Consider the following 13,155-nt stretch of genomic DNA (forward strand, 5'->3'; position numbering starts at 1 on the left):
TATGGTTATGCTCACTTCTCAGTAGTTACCCCTCGTCTGAAGCTGAGGTTTCTGAACAATACCAAACCAGCTGTTGCAGAATTGTGTTTATTGTTGGTTGAGGCAGGAAAGAAAGGTCTTAGTTTTCTAATGCACTGGGTTACACCAACTGGGTAGGTGTTGGTAATTGTTCCTGGGGAAAAATAAGCAGCATGGGCTTTCCAGTCTTAGTTTGATCATCAGTGCCCCAGGACAGAGCTGTTCCCTCTTCTACCATATGTCAGATAAAAGAGTAAATTCAGGCTGGTGTTTCCAGCAGTTGGCCTGCTACAACTTCATTTCTGGGTAGGAAGTTGTTGACGTCGCTGCATATGGGGGAACCAAAGCTTTCATGCCATAAGTGCTATGCTGAATTGGTCACATTGTGTTAAACTTTCTGCTTTCACAAAAATTGATGGTATGATGCCATTTTAAAGTTGAAAGTTGTAGTACTAAATAAATTAAATCTGCGTCTGCTAATCATTTCTGTACGGAAAAGTGATACTTTGAATTTCTCTTTGAACCAGAAATCACTTAAATATTCAAACAGTATGGACTACCTTAGGACTCTCTTTTATGTTTTAGCCATATAGGACAAGTGGAAAAGATGCCATAGTTTTGTGCATGTCTGTGTGTGTTTCTCCAGGATTCAATTATCAGTCTCCACATAATTCAGTATTAACATTTTTAATGCACTTCAGGATGCCCAGGCAAGCGCTGTATATGCAGCTCTGATGTATGCAAATCCATTTGATATGCAGCTCTTGACATATTTTCATATTCAGGATTATGGGAAGCCTTGTCTGTGCCACCCTGATGTATGCTAATCTTTGTTTCCCTAAAAACACTTAAAAGGTCCAGACCAAAAGACACAAATTCTCCTTCCCCGACATCCTGCAGTTCTTATATAGGCAGGCAGTTACACAACCCAAAGCACAACTTCCACTGATGGAGCACAGCGGAGGAAACTCTTTGGGCCATATTCAGATCGCCTGCTGTATGCAGCCACTTCTCCCCATCAGGTATTAGAGACAACCCAAGATATGACAGTTGTTTGAATAAGAGGCGGTCTAAATCATCCATTGCTTTCTTGAATGTCTCAATGACATTGTAGTTGTAGGACCAAAGTTGGAATGGGAATGGCACCCTATGCACAGAGGCTTCATGGTGCTCACACTGGGAGGAAGAGCATGCAGTGCATTTGGATCCAAATAGGTCAAGCGCTCCTATTAAGCATGTACAAATGGTTCATCAATTAAAGTATCTGCTTAATGGCTTTCTAATTCTGGCTTGTGACACAGTAGATTAACTATTGCACACGTTACTCGTATCTGTGATGTATTTCTAAAGTATTATTTATTGACTCCTTATAGACTTCCTATGACTGCTGAACTCTCAAAAATGTGCACAGTAAACAGGAAACTGGAGGTATTATTTTGTGCTTGCTTTAACTTGCACTGACTGCTGGCTCCAGACTATGCACAGATGCATAGACGCTCATGAATTTTAGTGTGGGCAGTTCAACACGTATGCCTTTGTAGCATGAGAAAGACCAACCTCAAATGCCAGTTTTTGAGGATTTTTGACGATACCATTATCATTATTATCTAACCTTTCTCTGGATTTATAATCATAACGCCATAAGGGTCCCTGTGGTGTGTTAATGACTTTAATGCAAGAAATCAGGGTTCCTTGTGATGTATTCCTTGCAATCTGTTCTACATGAAGAACTGTATTTGTAGTCATATGCAGTGTGTGTTCCTGCAGTTTTAACCATGAAATAGGTTGCTACATATTGTTAGGTTGAAGGCTGATTGACAGAATAACAAAACACCTGCTGTCAATTTGATTGAGTTCTACCTTTAGTTTAGGCTGTCCTATAATCTGAAATAATCCTATATCCTCTCCTGTAATCCTGTAAAACTGAAACTAATGCACTCACAGGAATTCTCTTCTACAATGCTTTTAACTTGCCTCTATTTCTGTGACTGCTGTTGCCACTATTAATTTGTTTTCCTGTATTTGGATTACCTGAAAGTAGTGTTCTTGCTGACTCTAGGGAATTAGCAAGATTTTAATATATATATATATAACCAGTCCAATATGAAGTAAAACCAAAAGGAAGAGGTGAACATTTTTCAGCCTTCTTGTAGCAGAAATGAAAATAGAGCTCTTTTCAGTTTTGATCTTCTACATGTTTTGCTTTCTTTTAATTACCATGAATTAATTTTTCATTTCAAATCTGAAAAATTTCCCCACTCTCTCTCTCCCCCCACCCCCCAAAAAATGTGCTGGAAAAACTCCTTGCTAGCACCACCTCTAAGATTGTCCTACCATGAAACATTAAAGAACTATAGTAGGTGCAAACACATGTGGATGCCCTGGAAATCCTTTTGATAGCTCCTTTTACCCTAGCAAAAAGAGCACAGCTTTGGTCCCGACTTAAAAACCAGCTAATGGCATTAGAAGAATTTGAGAGTACCAAGGCACTCTGTCCACCATGAGCTCTTGCCATCAAAGGATGCCAATAGGAATCAAGCAGCAGTTTTATATGTCCAGCTCTTGGCTTGGATGTTTTTAAAGAGCTGTTGGAAATATTGCTATTCACAGAGACTGATACTGTGACTGAATGTTAATTTAGGATTTTCACTGTAGAGTTGTAGTTATTACCACCAGCTTTGGGCTCTCAGCTTGCCAGCCTGTATAAAGACCAAAAGTCCCTTCCAAACCCATCAGTGGATACTGGTCCACAGCAGGAAAGCTCTCATATTCCAGCAGGTTAATCCTATTTGTCTGCCCAGCATTTCCTGGGAAACTGCAGGATGAGGAAGGCAACGAACAATTTTTTTTAAGAGCTTGTAGAGACATTTCTATTTAAAACATGAATGTGTCTGTGAGGAAGGGGATTTGGAATATATGGAAGAAAATGAGGTACCACGAGGGAAGGAGAGGGACCATTTCTTGGGACATAGAGTGTGTGCAAAGACATAGGGCTCTCCCTTTTCACTGGTTTCTCTCAGCTTATCCCATGAAGAAGACACCTGGGGGTCAGTCTGCAAGGTGCGACGGTTCCTGAGCTTTCTGCCTTAGCATGCGCACAGCCGATAGCCAGATATGCCAACCTGGGCTGCAGACATGGCTGCGTGCTGCTCCCTTGGAGCCCCAATAAGCTAGAAAAGTTGAGAATAAGATGCTTCCTTTGGAGGGTTTGGGTACATTACCGGATATCGGTGTCTTTATTCACCAAGCCTGATATGATATCAAGCATGGCTGTAGTAACAAAAGACTGCTATATAAGCAGTGATTTATTCACATTATCAACTCCTTCTAAAAATAAATCAAACACGGATTTAGCTCCACAGAGTCAATCACCTGTATGTTTTCTAGTCATGACTGGTACGTAGGTGGGTGTCAGCCTTGCACAGCTCGTACTGCTGGGAGAGGCAGCGTGGCCCCACACCCTTGCCTTTCATCACAGACGTAGCTTCGCTCCTCTCTCAAGGCTGAAGACCAGATGTGATCTGAAGAGATGACATTGGCAGATGCTGCATTTACCAGAAGGCTCACTGGTTGACTGGGATCCTGGAATACATTTGCAGCGCCAGTATCCTCTTATTTGCCAAGTAAGTGATATGGGATCAGCCAGGAGATCAAACGCAAAAGCCCAGGGTGTCACTTTTTACTCAGCCATTTTTTATTTTTTAAGTCTGATCCAAGCTCCACTGATCTGAGCAAGCTCTGTTTCAGACCCGTTTATGGCCGCACTGTTTCCCCAGGAGCACAGTGAAGTTGTGCTGTAGCCACAGAGGAGAGATTGCTGGAGCATCCTACTTTCTCCATGCCCAACTGCTGAGGCGACCTGTGCCACAGAAGTAGTACACAGGTGAGGAGAGAGATTTTTGGACCTGAGGTACAGATCAGGGCATCTTTCATGGCACTTCCAGCCAAAATTGCAAAAGTTCAAAGCAAAAATTCCTGTTTGGCCTGGAGACATGAGCGGGAACTCCAGTCCGTGGAGGGCAGCACGATTAATCCCTGATGGTAACAAACCACTCCTTGCAGCAGTTGACTCTTGGTATGCAAGGGAGGGGGAAGCTTTTGCTGCACAAACTCCTCCACCACACTGGAGGACAAAACATCTTCACTGCCAGGTGGGAGGAGGCAGGAATGGCAGCTCCGTGCCTGAGTGTGCACCCAGGCTCGTAACCCTTTCTGAGGTGAAACCACCAGCCCTTTCCACAAGCGGCGTGGTGGAGATTTCACTTCCAGACCTTTCTGCGACATGCCTGACAAAGTCTGCCAAGATAAAGATTTATTTTGAGACAGCGGAATCCAACTTCCCCACCCAAGTTTCTGTTTACACTATACACATCTTGCGCAAAAATCTGTTTGCTTACACTGACTGCACAGACCTGTTATGCGCGTAGGTAGGGAAGGCTTTAGAAGAGTACTTGCTATGGAGATCTCCTATCACCTGGCTGGCCTGAGCCTGCCAGCAAACCTGATAAGACACAAATAAGGAATGATTTATTCAGGTCACCAAAATCTAAAGTGCCATGCACTTACACTCCATAAACCACTTCCAGTATTTTCCATTCACTGTGATGGATGAAACAGTGCCCAATAGCTGGCTCCAAATTCAAGAAACGTGGAGGAATTGCTACCTTCAAATCTGTCTAAAATGACTTTTTCTCATCACTTAAATGCTCTCAGATAGCTTTGTTTCCTAGGCAGTGTTGATATGATTAGTTGAAGTTGCTTGGGGTGAGCATTTTGATAAATATAAGGGTAGTATACCAACCAGCTAGCCTAACTTAGATGTTGTGACCCCATTTGACAGCGGCAGCCAGACAGATTTATGCCTACAGCAAAGGCAGGAATGGGGCAGAAGAGATACAAATAATCTTCTTGCTGATTAAAAGGAAGGCTGGACTTGGAGCTGCTTTTCCATGACTGTGGGCACATAGGAAAACAGCACCTTTGTCTTCTGCTGTGACAAGCCAGGACTGAGGAGGTGAAGGGGAAAGGGAGAGGGGAACTGGTTAACTCTGAGAAACAAAATCCACTCAGGTTTTAATTAAGTTGTCAGTACAAAAGAGGCAAGTTATGTGGCAGCTGGTGCTTTTCCAAAATTGCATCCTTTGGTGGCTTTTGGTGTCTGAGAAGGACAGAGCTGTGTGGGGTCAGTGACACTTGAGAAGTCACACCATGAAAAGGCAAAAGTCCTAGAGACGGCAGCACACACCGGGTAGGGGTGTACACAGCATCCCCTCACGTCTACAGCTGCCTTGTAGGGCTCAAGAGCTTGTGAGACTGATCACCTAGAGCCAGAAGAGATAGACCAAAGGCTTTCCAGGGGCTCCCAGCAGCATCTGGTTAAGGGAGATCCATGTTCCTGCTCTGTGCTTAACTCTGAAGGGTTGCCACTGTGTCTCATAATTGCACAATTTATCTCCTGTAGTGAGAGTCTTACGCTCAGAGGTCTTTGGCAAGGTGTCAGACCAGTGAAGTGTTTCTTTCTAAATGTCAGCTAGCTACTGCATGGGATGGGGAGTGAAAAGTAGCCAGCGATGAGCTGGAGCAGGGCAGACAAGCTTGTGGTTTCAAACAAAACAGTCCCATCAGTTGTTCCTTTCCAGGCCCAAGCACAGAACCAGAGTAGAAATTTATGCATGTTTTTGCAGGGATGGATTTTTTTGTTGCACTGGGGTGACATCTTCCAGGACTGCTCTGGGCCTTCAATGGGTGCAATAAAACAAGATTTAACTTCCCATGCTCTTGGTGTGTCACTGGCCAGGGCTGTGTGACCAAGTGTTGCTCAAGGAGTTACTCACCAGGAGTGCGTATGGGAGAGAGTCCCAGAACAGCAGGAACAAGCCACTTTCCCCCTTGAGGAAATACAGTTTGTATTTCCGCAGGGCTTTATAATGACAAAGCTGTCATTTGCAGAAGCGGCTTAGCTACACTGGCAAACTAATTAGTATTTGGGGGTTGTGCAGCTGGGCCGGCGAGCCAAGCTGTGCTTCTAACGCTGGGCATTTACAGTAATGCCACGGAGATCTCTCTAGCACAGGTTTGCTGAAGGAAAATTGCAGCAAATCTCCTCTACTCCTTGACATATATACATTTTCCATGTGCAAAATACCGTGGGTTGTGTGATGGCTACTGGTAGCTGTGAGAGAGCTCCGGCAGGTTGTGTTATCCTTCACTGGTCTCCAGCAGGGTGATGGCGCACAGAGGAGGATGGGGAAGCGGTTCCCGTGTGTAAAGCACTCTGGGAATGAATGTTGAATTATTCAAGCGATGCAAAGAGTGGAAAGCTAGAGATATCTCCATAAGGGGGATGCTGGTCCCTGTTGCCTATGTGCTGTTCTGCCCCATATACTGGGTCTGCAAAATGCTGGTGAAGTTGAACTAGAGGAATGTGTTTTATGCCTGGATTTTACTATGTGTAACAACCAGAAGGCCAGCAGCAAGGGTTGGATCCTGACCTGTCAGCATCTAACACAGGCTAACAAATAGCTCCCTGAAGGGGTGCTAATACTAAGTACTCATCTTCTAGCAAAGCGGGCATCAAAAAGAGGTCAAACTCTACCATAGTGTGACTACATAACAGCTGGCGGGGGGGAGGCAAGGGGAAAGAATAGTGATTTTTTGCCAATGTTCATGAATAGTTGAGTCATGCTTTTTGTTTAAAACCCACCTTAAAAAAAAAAAAAAGATCAGGAAATGAAGCATTCCGTTGATATTAAAATATTCTCTTGTAACATCCTGAGAATGAAAAGTTTCTATCTTCTGTTTCAAAATAACCTCTGCAAAGAATCTGCATATTTAAAAACAAATAAAAGTTGTCAAGGAACAATTTGATTTTTGTCAACATGAGGCGTTTAGGTTTGACCTCAACAATATGCCACTTGGCTAGCTCAGATGATTTTCTGTCATTCATCCATGAATGAAATTTTCTTGAAATTGTGGATTTTCAATTAAATTACCTGTGCCTGACTTGATTTGTAATGACACACAAAAATTGCCACCACTATTCTGGCTCAGTACGGTGAGAAGACGTTGCATTTTTGAATGGATTTGTCAAACAGTTTATTTCCTGAAGGTGTTAAGAACTTCGTTATATTAGTCCGTTGAATTGATGTGGTTTCATCTTTGTCTGTTAATTGTGTAACTGGCAAGGGTCCAAGGACATTCTTCAAATTTTGAGTGCACAATACAGAAAAGGTTTACCGTGAAAAGAAAAAAAGTTCTTTCTTTTCCTTCTTTCTCAAATGCAAGAAGACAATGAAGACAATCAATCACAATGGATTGATCTTGGGATATTTTATTTCAGTTCATAAAATGTAGACAAAAGACTAAAGTCTGCTCTCCTTTATGACCGTATAATCACATTGGAACCACTCCTACCCCTAGGGCATAGCGCAGAAGAACCTGTCCTTCTATATTCTTGCCGGGGAAATGTAATTTTACATTTTACTTGCCTTGCACGTCACTGGATATTGTGACTTAGCAGAAGAAGTAAGAGTTACCCCAGCGTGTATGGAGATACCTTTCCCGGGGACAGGGTGTAGATGGGAAAGAGGAGGAAGTGAAAGGCAGGAGGAGAAATCCAGGCTGGAGATAAGACCTTCAGCACCCAATCCCTTCAAGTAGCTTAACCTATCGTTTACCTCAACTGAGCTGGCCACATGCATAGCCAGCAGCAAACACAACGTATTTAAACTCTGTTTAACTTCCTCTAGCTTGACTGAGGGGTGGCAAGTCATTTAAGTCTCCATAGCTTAAGTGCCCATAAATTACTTACGGGTCTGAGACCAATATGCCCTGACTCATTTGTAGAGCAGTGGCATGTTGATAAGGCTGTGATCAGCTGCACCCATGCTACTTCCTCGTAATTATTTAAATTAACTATCCCAGATGGTGTCACGAGGCAAAGCAAATTCTCCAAAGCTGGGCTTGGTGGCACCAACCTGGTTAGATCCCCACACACAGGTGGGGTGGCTCTGAGGCGGCCAACTGCCCACCCCACCTGGAAGGCTGCGAGAGAGAAAATACTGACGCCTACATTGGATTTAACTGGTGGTTAAGACAGAAAAGAATGAGCCTGGTCCAAGTTGCAGTGAACTCGGTGAAAGCATTTTCTGTTCATTTCGACACACCTTTGCCTCAAGCCCTAAATTATATCTATAGTCCCCAGAGCTGTTCTGTCAGAATAAGTATATGTATAATATATTTTTATCATCAGTGCCCGTAGGAAAATGAGCATTCATAGGAAGATGTAAATAGCAAGAATTAAAATAGAGTATCTAGTGTATGTTTACACACTGGGAAAAGGCCACGGGAGTTCTGGTTTCTCACCTTGCCATCATGTGCTATAAAAGCAGGTATGATTAGGAGTTTGGAGACACTGCACTGCACTGTGAAAACAATACTTATTTTTTTTTTCAAATTCTAAATATATGTTTAGCCTAAGATCAATTAAAAAAAAAAAATCTGGTGAAGTGAGTGTTTATTTTGGAGGTCCAAAAAGCATTCTTATATAAACAATACTCATTTTATAGGCTTTCCTATGAAAAGCTAAATAATCCCCGTCCCTCCTCCACTTAAAAAACAATAAAAGAAGAGGACTTATGTTTACAAAAAGTGAATTGACTCAGCATTAACAGCACTGGTGTTCAACCCATGGACATCGCAACTTTTAAATTACCCAGCCTATAAATGGAGAATCTGCTTTGGGGATTTGGCGTAGCTTTTTGGGTTTAGAGGCTGTGTTTTTGTTTAGACTAGCGACTGCATCCCCACTAGTAAAGTCAATGTGCTCGGGACCGTTCTCTGGCACGGAGGCCAGCTGGCGAGCAATCGCCTGCATGCTGCGGCTGTGCTGTTACATTCCCTTTCTCGCTCTCCAAAACAGGGTGGCTTTTGGGATGCGATTCCTGAATTGTAGCCGGGAATTTTTGCAAGAGTGCTGGTCAGCCCCTAAAGCCCAAGCTCATGTTAGAGCCACGCAAGCTCCCGCACCCAGGATTGCTCCCGGGTGCTGTCGAATTTACGGATATAGGCAAAGCCTGAAAGCCCGAGCAGCCCGGGGTGAATAAAGCCTTATGTTATCGAGCATGATCCACTTGTCAGCCCTTGAGCTCCCGTTAATGCATTTGGATAGGCCAGACTTAAAACAAATCTGAAGGCACTTGGCAAACAGCAATTAATTGAATGGCCCCAGCTACCCATCCCTGGCTCCAAATGGGAAACCGGAGACAGGGCAGAGAGTTGAGACCATAGTCTGAGGCTCCTGCCTTTTGACTTAGCTTTCTGGGACTTGGTAAATATTTACACAACCCCTCAAAAAACCCAGGCCTGCGCTGTCTCTCAGACACCACATCAAATCCCTTTGAAAAGTGGTGTGGCCTTGGGCAGCTCCTTACGGATCGCTCCGGAGCCTCAGGAAGGGCCCATCGGCGAGGCTTCATGTGCTGGGGTTTTTGCTTTTTCAGAAAACCGCGTGTGTTTTGGCACGTGTGCTTCTCACTATAGATGTAAATCTACTAGAACTACTGATGTGTTTTGTTTTGTTTTGTTTTTTTTAATTCTTAAATAATGATGTCATTTAAACAACAGTGCCTCAGTTTTCTGCAAACATCCTCAATTAAAAAAAAAAAAAAACAAAACTACAGTGCCTTTTTTTCCCCACAAAACAATTGCACTGTGGGAGGAAAATGTTCCACTTTTCAGCTTTCAAAAGCTTGTTGGCTTGTTTAAATCACTGCTCCGGGTCCTGCTCCCCACCAGCCGGTCGAGGCAGAGCAGCACTCCAGGTCTCTGCCCAGCTTAGCATCCCGTGGGACCTCTTTGAGATTGAAAGCTTGCCTTAACTAGCCTTCCTTGGCAGCAACACAGAAAATAGCCATAATCCATCCAAACAAATGCCATTTATGCCTCAACTTCTGCAGTTTTCCCAGAACTTATGAGCTATTCTTGCTTGCCATTTTCTGCATCACCGATCCAACCTTGATCCTTAAGAAATGACGCCCATTGGGGAAGGAAGGGAAAGGAAGCAATTCCTCTTCCTCCCTGTCCTGCCTGCTCCCTCCTTTGCCCGTTGCTTTTTTGTTCAGCTGGTTTTAGTTATGAATGCGTTGTGTATTGTATATGTGGTTATCAAGGTCAGCCTAAGGGAATAAGCTGACTCACTGCCATTGTAACGGCTGCAAACTGTAATTCAAATAAAGCCAGAATGCTGCTGCTAATTCAATACACAGGGACTCAATGTCCACAGGTCGATGCTCTGCCCTTTTGGAAATTTCGCTGTGAAACTTCTCGCTATGCAAATCCCACAGCAGAAATTGCAGCTGCTTCTGTTCTGAAGGCTCTGAGGTGATGGGACGTTTTGCGATGAGGAGAGAAAAGCATAGAAATTAAGTTGAGAGAAATGCAGAAAACTTTCTGACTTTTTTTCTTTCCTTTTGTGTGTATGTGTGTGTGTCTACAGGCTGCAAACTGCTCTCCTTGGCTTAAATGAACATCAAAGCACCTCTCTCTGCTGGAATGTATATCCCAGGCTGATCTAATCCTTTGCAAACTAACTTTCTGGAAAATAAAACAAAACAAAACAAAACTATTCTTTCCACTATCTGGTTCCTTTAATTTCTGTCTTGCTCCCACACAGAAAACTTGAATTTGAATGTTGATATTACTCATCTCTAAATCTTCTGGAACGTGGAAGTGAAAAGATCAGTTTTCACTGAACCCTTGGTGGGAGAGATTAGCCGCAGGTCACAGAGAGTTGAAAGAGATTTGGAACCACTGTTAAAAGGTGAAAGAAAACATCCAGCTTTGCCTTTTTTAAGCCCACCTGGGGAAAACGAAACTTCTTCCCTCATTGACGGAGGTCTCGGAATGGATGTGTTCAGCCTAAGTCCTTGGTGCTAACTGGCCGGTGTTCCCCAAAAGCCCAGCAACGTTTCCTTTTTGCCTTACTTTGGACCCTACATTGTATTTTGGCAGCCGAGACGGCAGAACCTGGACGAGAAAGATGGTTGCTGTAAGGAAAAGGAACGTGAAAATGTTTACGTTCGTCTTTTTGCTCATCACGATAACATCATTTGTGCTCAACTACAAGCACCAGGTGACCATCACCACCTGGGACATTAAGCAACTCATCATACAGTTTTCCGAGCAATTCAGGAAACTCATCAAATACCCCAGAAGACCGTGCAGCTGTACCACGTGTGTTTCGGAGCGAGGACGTTCCCTCTGGTTTGATCAGAGATTTAATCAAACTATGCAACCTTTCCTGACCTCACGGGATGCCTTGATCCCAGAAGACAGCTACAGATGGTGGCTGGTAAGTGTGTGAGCACCGGCCTGCCCCCAGCACAGTGCTCACAGGGCTCTGGGAGATGGTTTCCCCTCAAAAAAAGTCACAGTCTCAGTTGAGAAAGAAGGCAGAGGTGGAGGATAGTGGGCATTCTTGCTACTGTTGAGCTTACGAGCAATTGAGGCCCATGAAAAAGTCCCAAAAGCCCAGAAAAGTTCCTGGGAGAGCAAGGAGGCAAATCAGGAATTTGCAAATGTCAATGTAGTCTTTTTTTTTTCCCTTCTGCTTAAGAGATTAAAATTTGAAACCCTGCTTATTCCAAAGGTACAAAGGACTTGTGCCGTCCAACCAGCTAAGAAAGAAAATTTGTTGTGAAGCGTGTAATTCACCTGGGGCTCTCCCTGCTACAAGATACTTAAATGATTAGGAGGATTAAACCCAGAACGATCACCTCCATGTGTATAAGCACGGTCCCCGTTCTGGCTGGTGCTGTAAAGCAGGTCTGTAGCGTGCACGAGCTGTGTATTGCAAGAGCAGGTCGCTGAGGACCGGTGGCTTCTGGGTGTCCTCTGAGCAGGGTGGTCTAAAGAGGCTCATCCACACATCGTGACACTTAGTGGGTGTCTTCTTCAAAAAGTGCGGGAGGGAAGAAGGGGCATGCTGGCATTTTGCCTAATTAAAGCCCTGAAGCTGCAGCATCTGGGTAAAATCGCAGTTTCATTGTGAGTTGCCTTGCTCCGTTTCAGAAAACATCTGGTCTCCGCATGCCCTTTGTACAAACACCGACCTGCCCGCGACCCGTTCCCCTTCGGCACACACAACCCTCAGGGTGAATTTGGGGGCTTCTTCACTTCCCTGCTGCCCTGGGGAGGCCCCTCCGACAGACACGCACTTTCAGAGTGGGAGGATTCAGGTTTCGGAGGAGGCATCAAGCACTGGGGGAATATTTGCTCCCACCAGCGAAAAAGAACCGCCAGTTGACTCCACTCTCAGTGCTTGTAGCATCCCTGATATCCTCGTTTTACAACAAAACCCACCTTTTTTTGCTATTAGTCTCACATATTCCAGCTGTTGGATTCTTTCAACTTCCCATTGGCCGTGACTCTTATTTCCAGTTGCTTGTGTTTGTTTGTTTGTTTTAACTCTTGCAGCCCCCAGATGCTTCTCCTTGGTCTCTGATAAGGGAGGTTTCCCCTGAGGGCTTGTCCCACGGGGCGAAGCGAAGCTGAAGTCTGCAAACTTCAGCCCTCTGACCAAATTTTGATTTAAACTAATGGTTCAAAAGTGTTCCCTCAAAAAAAAAAAAAAAAGAAAAGAAAAAAAAAGAAACCACCCTTGGGACTTTCAATAGGGAAGTCTGAATTTCAGATTCTCCTGCTTGTGGTGAAACTGAAAAAAAACAAAAATAGTTCACTTCCGATGAACCCGAAACAGGGGTTTTTTTGGGTGGTAGGGTAGTTTCTTTTTCAGCTAAGCAAAAAAGTAGAGATTTCCAGGACAGCTGCAAGATTATCTTTTTTTTTTTTTTTTTTTAAATAAAAGCTGTTAATTACTTCTCAGGGATGTCTAACCCTATTTTTAGTGTTTTCATTCATTTTTTAAATCCAGGTCAAATTCAAAGGGAATACACTATTTCAGGAAAAAAAAAACACAAAAAAATCAAAGCAGTTTTTTCCTAAGGTGGTGCAAATATATCTTCTAAGATTTCTACACTTTCTCCATCTTTTTTTTTTTTCCAGCCAGAATTCATCTTCATCCAAAACGTGTGAAATAGTTCAGTGTCCCCCAAAACTGCACTGTTTATGGGAAATTAG

At 43.7% G+C, this 13,155-nt stretch overlaps 1 protein-coding gene across 7 annotated transcripts in view; it reads left to right on the top strand.

The window, feature by feature from the left end:
• The window catches only part of ST3GAL1 (ST3 beta-galactoside alpha-2,3-sialyltransferase 1), an 89,515-nt gene that overhangs the window by 39,687 nt on the left and 36,673 nt on the right, over nt 1-13,155 (top strand). For 5 of the 7 annotated variants that reach the window (XR_010883266.1, XM_067290133.1, XM_067290134.1 and 2 more), the window contains exon 2: nt 10,514-11,368. Coding sequence is in view for 6 of the 7 variants with exons in the window: in XM_067290133.1 (XP_067146234.1) it covers nt 11,057-11,368 (312 nt within the window). In the remaining variant the exon portion in view is untranslated. Of the gene's footprint in view, nt 1-3,131; nt 3,642-10,286; nt 10,399-10,513; nt 11,369-13,155 lie in introns of those variants that run through there. The other 2 variants (XM_013956917.2, XM_013956918.2) reach the window with 2 other exon arrangements.

Source organism: Apteryx mantelli, chromosome 2 (assembly GCF_036417845.1).
Source record: "Apteryx mantelli isolate bAptMan1 chromosome 2, bAptMan1.hap1, whole genome shotgun sequence".
NCBI classification, from domain to species: Eukaryota; Metazoa; Chordata; class Aves; order Apterygiformes; family Apterygidae; genus Apteryx; species Apteryx mantelli.